Here is a 15,770-nt window from a genome sequence, read left to right as displayed (position 1 = left end):
ACCTTAGGCCACAATTCTCAAGCAGCATCAATCCCTTGGATTTCATGTTAACTTCAAACTCAAAAGAGGCATTGCACAGAAAATGTGACCCGCGCCAAGGCTGCTTAGCATCAACTTTCCCTGCTCCACAGAGTGAAGCCTTTCCCCACAAGTTGAATCCAAAATGGCAGCAGAAGCACTATTTTTGATAGAAGAAATTGCTTACTTGTTGAAAGGTACCTGTCCCCTATTAAAGCGTCCTTCATGCTGCAATATGCCTATTTAATGGGATGTGAAAGTTTAACAGAACAACACCTACCTTTAAAAACCTATATTGGCTCATCTGCCCACCCACATCCTCCTGCCTGGGAAGAAAAGGCACCGTCACTGGATCATTCCAGCCGAGCACAAGTTAATGTCAGCAGGAAATACTGGAACGACCTCAAGTTGATTTCCAAAGTCAGAGATAGAGGGCCTGATTTAGAGTTTGCCAGACAGGCTACTTTCATTTAGAGCCTGGTGGATCTCAAATATTATGTAAACGGAGCATCCGTTGGCTCCATCGATGGAATACTTCCTCTGATGGGTCGTGAAAGTAGGGGTCTTGGGAGAAAGGACAATCTACTGCCTACCCTATTTAGTGTGGACCGTTAATGCCTTTTCTTCGTCAGTCACAGCCAGGAAAAGGACAGGAAAAAACAATAATGGGAGAAACTTCTTGGAGTGTGGGGGTCATTAGTGGGTTTTTTTTTAAACAAACTCCTACTTTGGGAGCTGGTTTTGGAAAAAAAATCTCCACCACCGTGAAAACCAACAGCAGTTGTACACCAAACTTTTAGTACCTTAAAATAAACCACAGTGATGTCAGTTCCTTTCAGTGTACTTAGAGGACTCCAGGGGCAGTGGCCATCACTAAATTTGGCTGATGAAGTATCTTCAGGATTGCGGATGTAATATCCTCCACCATTCCAACTAACACTATTCCATATGCCCAACTTTAAATCAGGACCAGAGCTCGTTTGTGGAAAAAGAGAAGCACCATCCTGCAGCTTTTTTGAGGAATGATGAGAATCTTGTGAGTTCAGTCCTCTGGTAGAGAGATTATTACTGCTGAATGAGAATGGCTGTTAGTATATGATAAGAATGACAAAGGGAGAGCAACAACGGTATCGCTCTGTCCTGTCCCCTACAACATGTGAAAGTAGTGCATTAGATATTTAACTGACGTTTAGCCAACATTGACGAAGTATCACAAATCATTTAGAGCAAAAACAATCTGAAATGCTGCACCATCTCTAAGGTCCACAGCATAGCAGGCTATTGCCTGGAAGGTATACCTGCAGGTGAAGCAGTACCACCATTTCCTAGAGTTGGTGGGCTAAGGCACATCAAAGATGGTTCAGAAAATCATGGTTTCCGATAGATCCTAATAAGGCTTTCTTAGGATAGGGAAAATTAATGATCTGTACAAAACCATATGTCGAATAAATATTAAGCAAGCCAGTCAGAGGTGGGATTGCTTCATAAATCTTTAAACTCTGACAGGTGGAAAACCTCAAAAACAGAGTACAGTTTTAATATGCTGAGACAAGCTTCTGAAAGTCGTTGGTAGTCAGCAAAGAGATGATAGAAAAAACAGGTACAATTCATTTGGTGATGCACAGACCTGTGAATATATTCAAGGGAATATAAGGGGCACAGATGTTAATCGACATCACAAGGAAAGAATGAAGAAGATTTAAACAAGGTTTCGGAAACAATATCTAAACAGAGAGACCGCATTATGCGAACAAAGACAGATGAAATGCTGTTATGTAGAGTAGCTGGGAGGGACTCAGTGCAGACCCTAGAGTTTCTGGGACTTTAAAACTGTATAAACATTTTTCCAGGAACATTCTGTGTGTCTAAAAAATAACAAACTAAAGTGTCATTAGCTTTTTCGTTATGTTTTGTCTCGACTGATCTTCTAGCTGTTGTTTACTAAGCTCTAATCTATATGAGAACCCCACAAGGTTCCAGTATCATCCATTACCTCTTCCAGGATAACGCCTCGAGCAACATCAAATTATCAAAACCTATGGCCATAGTATCTTTGAAGGGATATGGGTCATCAGATTTAAAGCCATGATCCATGTAAGTTTGACAAATTAATGATTATTAATTAATGATCTTCTCATTCTCTCCTATTCCTTCCTACAAGGCCACTAAATCTGAAAGAGTTGCAAAATAAACTGTATCAAAGATATACAAGTAGGTTCTGATTTCAAGCCACATCTAACCCCTAACCCTGGAACATGGAGACATGGTCCAAATCATAACAAAAATGCTTATATCTATATAAATGAATGGGGGGCTCGTATTACTATTGTTGTCTATAGGATTATAATTGTTTGTTACTGATTTAAAGTTTCTTAACATTATTGTTATGACAGCCCACATCAGCTCCCCAGAAGAATCACAGTTAACTCCCTTTGCTCATAAGTAACAATTACAAGCCCAAACAATCTTACATGTATGCATACGAGAGAGAGAGAGAGAGAGAGAGAGAGAGAGAGAGAGAGAGAGAGAGAGAGAGAGAGAGAGAGAGAGAGAGAGAGAGAGAGAGAGAGAGAGCGAGAGCGAGAGAGAGGGGGGGCAAGGCTCAGTACTCAGTCTATATGTGACCAACGGAATTTTGTGTACGTAGACTGCAGCTTTTAATCTTAGCACAGTTGAGAACCAAACACAAGTAACATAAGTATCAACTATGTAAATGCCTAGAAAATATAACTTGCTTTCTTTACTATAAATATACATGATATATATATATATATGTATATATATATATATATATATATATATATATATATATATACTAACTTAGAAACACATTTTTTAAAGGCTATACCAACCAGCAACAAGCAGTATAGGTGGCTTGTCTGGATGCAGCTCCATTTGTCGAGCGATCCATGTTCCATCAAAATGTGCATACCACCACCCCTTCTTCTTGTTCTGAGGATCTTTGTATTGGTCAGCAGGGCGGATGAAGGGAATCCGAAAGTACCGCTGCTGCCGGTTCATCTCAATCTCTTGAGGTCTGGTAGGCAGCTGAGTTACAGGGTTCTGTTGGGCTATTGCAGAAAAAAGTGCATTACAATCAGCAAGTGAAAAGTTAATATCCCTTCACCCAAAAGGTACTTCTACACATCAAGGGTATATTTGTGCAAAAGGAAATCCAAAAATGTCTCCAGAAAGAAATATAAGCCAAGCCACCAATAGCAGAACTATATTTTTTAGAGCCATTTCTTGCAATAAAAAAGCCTCTATTGCCCCAAGCGTTTGTCATTGTAGAACATAAAACAAATTCCCGGCTACAGAAATAAGACAACCTTACATGAGACAATTATACAGCATTTTCAACCAGTTATAAATTGTTCAACACTAAGTATGTTTCTGAATACTAAAAATAGAAACATAGGCAAGAGAAACAGATTATGCAAAGCATACCAGTTCTACGTTGTCTATTTTGCTGTCGATTTATACAACTACTAAATCTCCCGGCTTGCACTTCGATAAGACGACTCTCGGGCACTTAGAAGAAAAATGCCTTGGTTTATTTTCTCGCATCGGCTCTAGGTGGCAATTTCGAAGTATTACATCCATCCTCTAATATGTGAAGAGCACACTTGTCGGATTACAATGTTATTGAATGAGCATTGAAAAGCGCCCTTTCCAAAAAAATAAACAACACCACGGCTGAAATGTGGAGTCATTTCATTTTCCAATGGTTACAACAGGAAACACAACTTCCAGGAACAGAGTTGGCCGATCACTGATTGATGTACAACTCGCCCTGCAAAAAAGCTGTGTGGGGAGGGAGTGCTGAGGCTTGTAAAACAATCTGTGATGAAGAGTGGACACATGATCAAAGAAGGGAGGCATTAAAGCAAAGAAATGCGATTGGGTGACTAAAATGCAGTGTAAAGATATAAACAAAAAACGAGGCGGGGAAGAAATACAGTGAGGCTTGTAGGGAAGGCCGACAGGGGCATTGGGTCTCCTAATGTAACACTGCCACAGAAAGAAGACCGTGTTGTAGAAGAAATTAAATAAAAAAAGTTCCAAATTATTTAAGTACAAACTCAAACAATACACACGGAAAGCACAATCACGTTGCTGGATAACAGGAAAACTCCTGGAAGTAGAAAGCTCCCTGTTTTAGGTAAACAATATTAGTGAGTGATGCTTTAAGAGACGAGAGGGATGGTAATTTCAGATGTTCACCCAAGAAAATGTTCTTTGCATCAGTGCAGTTAACTTCTGGAATGTTACTTCGAGGGTGGGATCGAGGCTTCACCACTGCACAGCTACCAACAACATCTTTAAAATTGATTGAGTACATTAGGGTAGCAATAGTACCTGAACTACATCAGAGGGCAGAATATGATCGAACGAACTGAAGCCCTATCAACTGTACACTTATATGGCTCAACATCCCTCTGGTTCCAAAAAATGTCATTTAGTTCTAGGTCAACTGAATATATTTTTCAGTAATTCCTTTTAGGAGCTTTAATGACTACCTCGCTGCCCTCGCCTACTTTCAGATAACTCATACTGTTTTGTTTAATCATCTCGGATAAACCTGAATCACAAAACCAAGATAGTGTCGCTTATCAAAATGTTTACGTCCTAGAGGACACAAACGTTGTGAAAAGTACAGTTTTGAATTTAAAAAAGATAATTATACTGCTGTGCATACTTCAGTGTATGCACCAAATAAGATTTAGCCAATCTCAAATCCTTAGATAAAATACTGTGATTACCTGATTCTTTCTGTTTGGTGGGTCTCAAACGACCACAGCTTAAATTATTTAGTTTCAACGGCTCCTGTGCTGTAAATGCATTGCCTTCAATTAGTTTCATACTTTTTAAAGTTGGGAGCAAACAGCAATTTCTTAAGAACCGAGCCTAATATGGTGATACATAAGAACTTCTCTTTCTCTGAATTGGTTCCTTTCGACTGGCAGTACTCAGAAGTTGTGAAGTCGTAGGAGTGATACCTATTTAGCACATCTGATGACATCAGAAAGTGACGTCATACAGCCACTAAAATGCCAAAGAAGATCTAAATGTGAAATTAATAGCATAATATAAATACCAAACAAACGTATTCACAGAGCTCTTTCCCGTGTTGCATTGTCCCTAATACAAATGGTAGTAATTTAAAGACAGTTCCACATCTTTTTTTTTTTTTTAAATCAAAGTATGTGCCAAGCTGCATTAGTGTCTGGGCCATAGCAGTAGGAAACACATATTTATAAAGATATTTGCCCCGTTAGTCTATACGTGACTAGCTAATAACTATTTTAGCTTGGAATATTCGATGAAGATATATTAAATTGTTCCCAATATTTAAGATTATATGATGACAATTGGTCAAACTTTATTACAAAAAGGAATAAAGGACAAGTTACTTACTTTTGGTAACGTTGGTAGAGACATGATCTAGCTGCAAATTCCTTCCCTTACAATATCCCAGGACTCAGGCTGGATCTGGACGACTTTTGCTCGAGCAATACCCATACGTGCTGGTAGGCGACGTCGGCCGGCTCTGTGTGGCGACGTCCATGACAGAAGTGACGTCCGCTTCACCTTTGGAGGCGCCACCTCAGCGTGCTGACGGCAGTTACTTTTCACGACATTCCATGCCAGGAGTGCAGAGCCATGAAGTGCAACAACAGTGGTGTGTTTAGAACAACTAGGGCCTGAAAAGGATCAGCCCTGACCCTAAAACACCTGTCTGCAGTGCGGGGAGGATGGGTGGGTCGGTAAGGAATTTGTGGCTAGATCATGTCTCTACCAGATAAGACGTTACCAAAGGTAAGTAACTTGTCCATCTGATAGAGACATCTAGCTGCAGATTCCTTACCATAGAATATCTACCCAAGCATTACCATCCCCGGAGTAGGGACTGTGGACAGGTTTAGTCCAGGAAGTCCTACAGGACAGAGCCGTCAAAAAGGCAATCCCTGAGGACTTGACTGTCCAGGCAGTAGTGCTTAGTGAACGTGTGCAGGGATGCCCACGTTGCTGCCTGACAAGGACTGGATCACCACATTGTAACGCTCTGGTCGCAGCCTCAGCTCTGGTGGAATGAGCTCTTAAGCTTTCAGGAGGTTGTTTCTTGGTCAGAGCGTAGCAGATTTTGATGCAGAGAATCACCCATTGCAAGATAGTGCTCTTCTAGTCCTCTTCTGCACCGTGGTCGTCCACCGGAACTCTTTGGTGTAGTCAATGTAGAATGATAACACTCTTTTTGGGTCCAGACCGAGCATAGAAAGTGGGCAAGGTGACTGATTGCCCCACGTGAAATGCTATTACCACTTTTGGTAAGAAAGAGGGCCTAGTGAAAAGCACCAACTTATTAGGGAAGATGGTCAGGTAAGAAAGCTTGTATGAGAGAGCCTGCAATTCACTCACCCCCTGGCAGAAGTTATTGCCACTAAAAATGCTGTTTTGATGGAAAGCAGCCAGAGGGGGCAGTTTTGCAGAGGTTCAAAGGGAGCTCACATCAGGAAGGTGAGAACCAAATTTAGGTGTCACGGAGGCATGATGAATGGAGCAGGTGGGAACATATGTACAAGCCCCTTAAGAAATCTGTTCACAATAGGGGATTTAAATATAGAGGGTTGGTCTGACAGCCTCATGAAGGAAGACAAGGCCGAAAGATACCCTTTATGAGTACCCAGAGCAGAGACCGGCTGGACAAGGATCAAAACAAAAGAATGACGTGAAAGAGTGAAGCAGAAAGAGGGTCCATAGACCTTTCTGTACAATATGTTAAACATTTCAGCCACCGGCAGGCATACACAGTCTTGGTAGAGGGCCGCCAGGCCGCCAAAATCACATCACAGATTTTGGGAGGAAGGTCAAGTGCTGTCAACTTTCGCCGCTCAATCACCATGCAAGAAGGCGTAGAGTTGACAGGTTCGGGTGGAGGACCTTCCCCTGCTGCAGCGACAGAAGCTCCACCTGAAGGGGCAGCCTGATTGGAGGATTGATGCTCAGTTGGAAAAGCTCGGGATACCAGACTCTCCATGCCCAGTCCGGTGCCACAAGAACGACTTGGAGCCACAAGAACAACTTGGGCCCGGTCGCTCCTGATCTTCTTGAGCACTCTGGACAAGAGTTGTATTGGTGGAAGGCATACAGGAAGCCTGAGCTACACTGGAGATGAAAAGTGTCGCTGAGCGAGTTTCGCCTTGGAAACTCCAGCGTGCAAAATTGGTTGGCATTGCGCATTCTTGGCAGAAGGCTCTCCCCACTTCTGAAAAAAGACCTTGTGCCACCTCTGGATGTAGATGTTGTTTGTGATCTGCTAGGCATCGATGTCTGAGTTCGTCCACCCTGGTGTTCAGAGAACCTGCCAGGTGTTGAACCACCAGGGACATGCTCTGCAGTTCCAGCCATGGCCAGGGACGGAGGGCCTCCTGACAAAGAGTCCATGATCCCACCCCACCCTGTTTGTTGCAATACCACTTGGTGGTGGTGGTCTTCGTGAACACCTGAACCAGCTTTCCCTTGATGAAAGGGAGAAAAGCTTTCAAAGCCAAGCAAATCGCTCGGAGCTCCAGCAAGTTGATGTGGAGTCCTGATTCCGCCCGAGACCAGAGTCCTCTGATCTCCACCTTTCCCAGATGGCCACCCCATCCCAGGAGTGATGCATCTGTCACTACTGTGTGATCTTGTTGGGGAAGAAAGAGGGACCTGCCTCTGACCCAATCATGGTTGCTCAGCCACCACTGCAGATCCTGTGCAGTCCCCTCTGAGATCTTGACTACGTCGGAGATATTCCCCTAATGCTGCACCTACTGGAACTTCAGGTCCAACTGCAGAGCCTGAATATGCCATTTGGTGTGTGTCACTAGCAGTATGCAGGGGGCCATGAGGACTAGCAGCCTCAGAGTCATTCTCACCAAAATCCAGGATAGAGGCTGAAACATCGGTATCATAGCCTGAATATCCTGGGCTCGCCGCTCGGGAGGATAGGCCCAAAGCTACAGTGTCCAGAACAACTCTGATGAAAGGAGGCATCTGAAAGGGAGTCAGGTGTGACTTGATAGTGAACCCCAGTGAAAGCAGGAGATTTGCTGTAGACTGGAGGTGGGAGAACAGGCTTGAGGTGTGCTAGCCTTCAACAGCCAGTCCTCGAGATAGGGGAAGACTGCCAACCTTGATCTGCTCAGAGGAGCTGCGACCAATGCCATCACCTTGGTGAACACCTGAGGGGCGCTGGTAAGGCTAAAGGGGAGCACTGTAAACTGAAAGTGCAATTGTGGCTGCGATATGGCTCGTACAGCTGAAAGCCCCTTCCGTTGCCACGAAAGGGGCAAAAAGCAGATGGGGGACGGGTGGGCACTGAGAAGCCTAAGGACTTTGCCGGAGCCTGCGTGTCCTTAAAGCGCTCCAGAGCCATGTCTACCTGGTCTCCGACGATTAGGGTGCCATCAAAAGGCATGTACATAAGGGAAGCCTGGACATCTCGAAAAAAGCCAGAAGTTCTGAGCCAGGTATGGCAGCGAACGGCCACCTTCGATGACATTATTTTGCCCAGTGAGGTCAGTGGTGTCAAGCCCACAATGAAAAGTGAACTTTGCCACATCTCTCCCGTCTGATACGGCTTGGGAGAGAATGGCTCTCCTTCTCCGACACTTGTGGCAGAACCTGCGCAAGCATTTCCCACAAGGAGTGAGCGTAACGTCCAAATAGGCTTGCAGTGTTCATCAACCGTAATTCAAGGCTAGCGGGAGAAAAAACATTCTTGCCCCAACTATCCAGTCTCTTTAATTCCTTGACCAGTGGTGCAGACAGAAACGCAACTTATGAGGTAGAGGTCTGGACCACCAAACTCTTGGGGGTAGGGTTGTTGGTAAGGAATTATCAGGGCGATGACAGCGGGCAACTGTCCTAGTCACAGAGGCCCCTGTGCTGGGCTTTGACCAGGTTCCCAGAAGGACATCAGGCACGGCTTTGTTGAAAGGCAGGAGGGGTTCAGAGGAGGAGACACCTCGCTGTAACCTCTGGCAAACGATCGACTTGACTTCCACCAAAGGGAGTTGGAGGTCCAGGAACTCGCTGCCCTTCTCACCATCATAGCATATGAAGCTCCCTCCTCTGTAGGCTGGTTTGGGCAGTTATCCAGGCCACTGGCCTCACCCAATTACTGCATACCAGTCCATTTCCTACTCAGGCTGGTCCCTTCCAATCATCTTTCAGTCCTAGCCCCTCAAAAGAAGTCAGAAGAATCGAACTAGGACCCAAGGGTGCCATTGGCATTGGAATCGGGGTAGAAAGGCGCTGATCCGGCTCTGGGTCGTCTAGGATGAGAATGGGGATGGCGGCACTGGGAGTCTCAGTGTAGAGGCTGGCAAAGGGGAAGGTCTCATGGGAATGACCAGCACAAGTCGGTATCTGCCACCGGATCCATTGTGGGGGGCATCGGTGCCGGACTCGCTGGCACAGAACCCAATGGAGCCCCTCCTGAGCCTCCAGGGTCAGCAGGTGCGCAGGGAGGGTCAGGTCACCCAAATACTAGGCACATGTCTTCAAAAGAATCTTTTAACTGGGCGGGGGCCACTTCAGCCTGGAAAGGCAGGGAAGGGTGGAGCTGACCCAGGGGCAGGTTCCACAGAATGAGGCCTAGGGAATTGAGGCTCCTACGTCACGTCAGCCGACAAATGGGGGGACGTTGAAGCACGCTTCCACTTCTTGTGCCTCTTACCTGACTGACTTGACCACTTCAAGTGGGAGGACAAGGACTTAGGACTCCCGGAGCGGTGCCAGAACTGCCCCTCGACAGGGAACGAGACCTCTGGGGTGGATGGCATTGCATCAAATGCCGGGCCACCAGCAATTTTAGGGACCGCCCCCTCAAAGCCATGGCCTGGCAATCAGAGCACGACTTCGAGTTGTAGTAGTACGCCAGGTACCATAGATAAGAGTGTGGATCCGTCAAGGACATGGCGAGATGACAGGCGCTACATGGTTTGAAACATGGTTTGAAACAAGGTTTGAAACCAGAAGTCTTCTTCAACATCAAGCAAAAACCTACACACTAAAAAATGTCAACAAAAGATTAAAAAAAAGCCTGTCAAAGAGAGACAGAGGCTTGCTCTCTTCATGGATCTGTGCTAGCTGGAGCAGAAAGAAAAGAACTGACCTCAGCGCGCTGAGGTGGCGCCTATAAAGGTGACAAGGACGTCACTTCCAGCGTGGTCGATGACACGTGGATTTGACTGATGCCACCAACTGGCATGCAAGCGTATTGCTAGAGCATCTTCTGGATTCAGCCCTGGGATATTCTAAGGTAAGGAATCTGCGGCTAGATGTCTCTTTCACATCAACTAGTTCTTCTACAGTTGTTCTGTGTCTCATGTATAATATTCTTGCAGTTACCTGTTGAAATTGCACAAAGAATTTTGAAACTAGTTCTGGCATTAGTATCAGGTATATTTTTTTTGCAGTTATAATGTAGTTTGGCGAAATACTGGCATATTCTGTTTCCTTGTGTAAAATATGTTCTTTTATTAAATGTTTTATTTTTGTGTTCTTATCTTAATTGTTATATAGTATTATTGTTTTAATAATGACATTTTTCATGTTTTGTATGTTTAATGGATTTTATTATCAAAATAAGCATTGCTAGATCAATTGACTAGCTGATTAATTGGCTCTCAAAGGCCAATGAGAGGTTAAGTACTCCTCCTTGGATCTGAATAATTGATCAGTTTCTGTTTTTACCTCTTCTCCTCTCCACTGGTCTGTATTGCTAGTTTTAACAGACAACCCCTGGGTAGTCGAAGATCTGAAAGGAGAAATAATGGAATGATACTAGAGCAAATCATCTGAAACTATGTCATAAATAAGTCTTTAAGGGTACGGAGGTGTAACTCTTCAGAAAATGCAGGGATTTCAGACTTTGTATGCTTGCATAGCACAAAGACGGCAAATATGTTATGTTATGTTATGTTAATTTAATGTATAAAAGCGCGAGATTACCCTCGGGTGTCCTGGCGCTGAGCTCTGCTTAAACGATAGTCGAAAGGTTTCAATGAGTGAAGAGCCAGGTTTTCAGACCCTTTTTAAAAGAAAGAAGGTCCAAGGCATTTCTCAGAAAGAACGGTAGCTCATTCCATGCCTTGGACTTGCAGGTGAAAAAACTCCTGCTTCCCCAACTGTTTTTTTTAACGGTGGGGATTTGGACATGTTTTGCTCCTTTAGACGGCAGGGTCCTGGCTGGGGCATACCATTTGAACTTTTGCCTCAAATGGTCAGGGCCAATACCATTTAGAGCCTTAAATACTATGCACAAGGCCTTAAAACGAACCCTTTGCTTCACCCGGGAGCCAATTTAGCAGAGTTATCTCTCTTTTTACCGAAACAAATTTCGGTATGCCTGTCAATAGCCTGGCGGCTGCATTCTGAGCTATCTGAAGCCTATTGACATGTTGATCTTGGGAGTTCAGATAAATGCTATTACAGTAATTCAAGCGTGACATAACGAGGACTGTAACTACTGTCCTAAAGTCCATTTCAGAGAGCATTTACCTCGAGTCCCCTTTAACTTGTTGATACATTTTCGAGATAGGCTGACGTTTCCATACTTTTCTGAAAGAAGGGTTAGTGACCTTTTGTAATTTTACCATATCCAGCACATGAAGCAGAATTCAAATGAACTGACTGTCACGCCAGCATTATAATATATTGGAGCATTGGATCTATGCACAATTTTTTCAGACCATCTGCTTCATTCTAAAACACTACTATGGGAAAAAGCTTCGGAATAAAAAATAAAACAGCACTGAATGTTTCCCCTACTGATGTAGACATCAGATTACATTTGGCTATTACAAGCTTTGAATATTTGCGATGGGGACTCATCTGAGGCAAACAGAGGTGTACCCAGCAGGATGATAGCTACAGTTTTAACTCCCCGTGGTGCTGATAAATAACCAGGCTCAAGCATTTCAACCACCAATGGCAAAGTGTACATTTTGGAGCACCGCACTCTTATTGTGCAATTTACTACTTGCAAAGGAACACTCCTAAAATAGAGGTCATCACACCTTTTCAGTCATGCAGCTACTATTGAAATTTAACTTACTTTCCGTGGGCGAAAAGGGGCTAATTAGCCATATGGCTGAGTTGTAGGTCCATGTTCAGAGGCATTTGGTTTGAGGTTGAAAACTGATCATCTCAACAGCTCACTAGAAGGAGAGGTATAAGGCAGGAAGCATTGTCATAGGACTCCCTGGGCACTCACTTCTTGAAATCATAGAGTGAAACATAGGTGTTTACTCTGACATACAATAGGATTTTCTATAACCTGCAAAAGTGTTCCTAGCAAAGCGTTTGTTCAGGAACAGTGATAATCACAAGGGAATACAATAAAAGGATAATCTAAATTGTTTTCCTAACAAAAGGCACCAGTTTACCCCAAAATTAATCTTTCGGAAGAAGCAAGTAGCATTAATAGAATAAAAGAAGTCAGTAATGTCGATGTACATGTAGAAAGTCATCTTGCAGCGGAAAAGTGTCTGGATATGGTTCCTGTCATAGCAGTAGACGATACATCAATGAGCATCTGTGTACTTGGAGAAAGAAAGGGACGATGCCAGCGCTTTTTAAGGGCCACCACTTCTTGTCATACTATAGACAGTTAGTATTGGAAAATGGTCACGGGATGACCTGGACCATTACTAACATTTGTAAGAGATTAAGGAGCATTTCCAATATCTTCAGGGTGATTAGAATGGAACGTTCTAACTTGAAGATATCAGTTTCTCTCATATGCACAGCTCTACAATGCCATGTAAATTGTACCTGGAAAGGGCACGCTGCCTGGTACCCTGGCATGCAAAGAACTGGGTATGCAGCATTTTCACCGGTCCTGGGTACCATTAAGAATGTTTTGTACCCGGTAACTCCTCCTACTCAACTGTTGGCACAGTTATTGGTGGCTTTCAGCTTGTATCTTCTCATTTTGTCTGTCAGCTGTTGGCAGTGACTTCTGCAATATACTGAGGCAACGGTGTTGCAAATGTCAGCAAAGCAGGGCATATGGCTATTTTCAAGGAAGTTGATACTTGCATCAGCTTCAGATAAAGGTCGTCTGCACAATGCTATTAGCTCGAAATGCAGGTTTAATGACAATGCAATTTAATCTGCAGTGGAAAATAACATTTTGAAACAGCAAACAATTCTAATTTTTACAATTTAGCTCCTGTAAAGAATACAAATGCCCTAATAAAACTATGAGTCGGTGGGATTTAGGTTCCAAAACAGCACTGTAATATACAGGGGCCTGTTTTGTGGGAATACACTTCCTTTCTGACAGTCAAAATGTCACTCAGTACCGAGGAAAAGGCAGAGCTGCCCATAACGAGGAAGGGAAGTAGTAGGTGTCGGTGCAGCACTTTGCAAACTTCTGCTTACATTTTTTAAATGAGGACAAGATACTGATTTTGTGAAAGGAAGAAGGGACAGGAATACATCCTGGGGACAATAACTTACCAATGTTTTGCGGAGGTCTGATAGGATAAAAGAATACGTGAAAGATGCGGACATGTGGACTTCAGAATAGATCAGGCACCAACATCCATTCTAAAAAAGCAGTTAGTCTCCAACAGAGACTTTTCGTGCTCCTCATACAATTGACTCTTGTCCAGGTGCTGAAATATGGGCACTTGTGCTGTAAGAATTGGAAAACGAGATCTGCCCTTCTCCACAGATAACTATGTTCCAGAATAAAGAGTACATTGGCCAAGCTAGTTAATACTGGGAGGTGATAACTAAGGCTGATGCCTGGGTGGTCTAACTGTTGAACATGGAAGCAGCAACCTCAAGGTCGAAACTCAGTGATCTGAGGTTGTCAAGAAAAAATCACCCAGGACACCAAGAGCAGGAAAGTAACTCTAGTTGATGGCATCCAGAATAGACCAAGATAGTTGAGGCTCAATGAAGAGGACTGAGATCCCAACAAAGCTTATAAGTTGGATCTTGGTACACAGGAGAAGATTTGGGGTAGCTAACAGCAGGGCAGTAAGATTTCCCTCATTGACCGGAGTGATTCAATAATGATATACTTCTATCACTTTATAATCCATTACAGAAGTAGTCTACTGTGGATGTCTATTTCGCCACGTGTCTTGAGGACGGCAGAAACGATGGCTCAGAGCAGCTTTTAAACAAGGCTGGGACCTTGTATTTTTAAGGCGTCACCCATCTGTCGAATTTAGAAGAATAAAAAGCCATGAATAAATAAGGTGAAGACGATTTAACACATCTGCCCTAAATCAAAAGCCTATTGGAAACACGTTCGAGGCTGCAATATCTTAGGATACCACCTGTTAGAAGGAAGTGTAGATCTGCCCAAGTATTCGATAGCTTACGTAGTGTTTTTTGGGCTAGCTGACTGTATCCTGTACTAACGCCCCACAGCAGTTCCAAGAGAAAATAATCAAGTATAAAGTATGTCCTTCTCCTTGTAGCATGTCCCCTGGGAATTGAATTGAAAGGTAAAATCTGGAAAGGTCCTGAGGAAGGTGGCGCTTTTCCACCGAAAAGCGCGTCGACCTAGTGCGGAATCTCATGCTTGGCATTTGAGATTCATCCTTTGGCAGAGATTCTCTTTGTCATCAAGATCACGTCCTTGTACAGATTTTGTTTGAGTGAATTTAGTGAGAGTGAGGTTGTGATAGTATGTTTGTTGTGAGAGTGCTGTATATCCAGGGGTTCATATTCTTTATGAATTGATAGTTTCTTTTATAAAACTGTGTCTCTAATTATGTATATATTGTATGTTGACTTCGATTTTTTAATGTATCTACATGTGTAAACCATGAAACGATGCGATAAAGCAATGAAAAGCATTACAAACTTTTTTGATACAAATACAAAATTAAATGAGTTGTCTCTAAGAAATAGAATGATATCATTTTTTAAAAAGGAAATATTTTGTGGAAATAAAAAATATAATAAACTTTTGGTGGTTGTCACTAATGTACTTCTGTGATGGATTATAAAGTAATAGAAATATATCATTATTGAATCACTCCGGTCAATGAGGGAAATCTTACTGCTCTGTGTTTTCTCATTCCCCTCTTTCCCTGACCTACTTTAACTTCGAGGGGGTCCCATTATTCTGCTAGTAGCTAACAGCAGGAGTACGGGATAATTTTTCATAAAGCAATGCGAACAAGAAACTGGGAAGCGGAGAGACGAGTGAGGCTATAAAGACACAATGTGCCAAATAACGTACAGTGGTTGACGAGCAATGGGCATGTATGGCTTTTTTGCATCCCCCAAGACTAGTGTAAGATAGATAACACAGGTGCTATTTTAAAAGGTAGTTCCCTCATTTGCATGGGAGTGTGGTCCCATGCAAATCCTGGAAACACTTTGCCTTCACACCTGTGCGGTATTATAGATGTGGGTGCAGAGGATAAGAGGTCATCAGGACACGCACTGATTGAAATCCGGGGCAGCCCTCTGCATGGGCAATGGGGGTCCATGGACCCCTCCCAGACATCCCTCTGCAGTTGGTTGCAAAAGGATCTCTGCTCCCGCCCCTATAGAATTGCAGGCAGGTGCTGCCTCCACAATGAAGAATTGGGTAGCTCTTCAAACAGCCACTCTGCCTTTCACTAATGCACTGCACCTAGGGCCACTACAAGTTCACAGATGCCCTTGGGACAGCACAGTATCAGTAACAGGGTGCAACATGCCTATTTACTTGCAGCACACCAATTTGA

General features: G+C 43.5%; 1 protein-coding gene across 8 annotated transcripts in view; it reads right to left on the bottom strand.

Annotated features, from left to right (window-relative positions):
• The window catches only part of MYO6 (myosin VI), a 909,629-nt gene that overhangs the window by 13,422 nt on the left and 880,437 nt on the right, over positions 1 to 15,770 (bottom strand). For all 8 annotated transcript variants that reach the window (XM_078648084.1, XM_078648085.1, XM_078648086.1 and 5 more), the window contains one exon: positions 2,871 to 3,089. In XM_078648084.1, the coding sequence (XP_078504210.1) occupies positions 2,871 to 3,089 (219 nt within the window). The remainder of the gene's footprint in view (positions 1 to 2,870; positions 3,090 to 15,770) is intronic.

The sequence above is a fragment of the Lissotriton helveticus genome, chromosome 6, assembly GCF_964261635.1.
Source record: "Lissotriton helveticus chromosome 6, aLisHel1.1, whole genome shotgun sequence".
Taxonomy (NCBI): Eukaryota; Metazoa; Chordata; class Amphibia; order Caudata; family Salamandridae; genus Lissotriton; species Lissotriton helveticus.
Note: the sequence above shows the minus strand (reverse complement) of the source record. Positions and strands in the feature narration are given on the sequence as shown.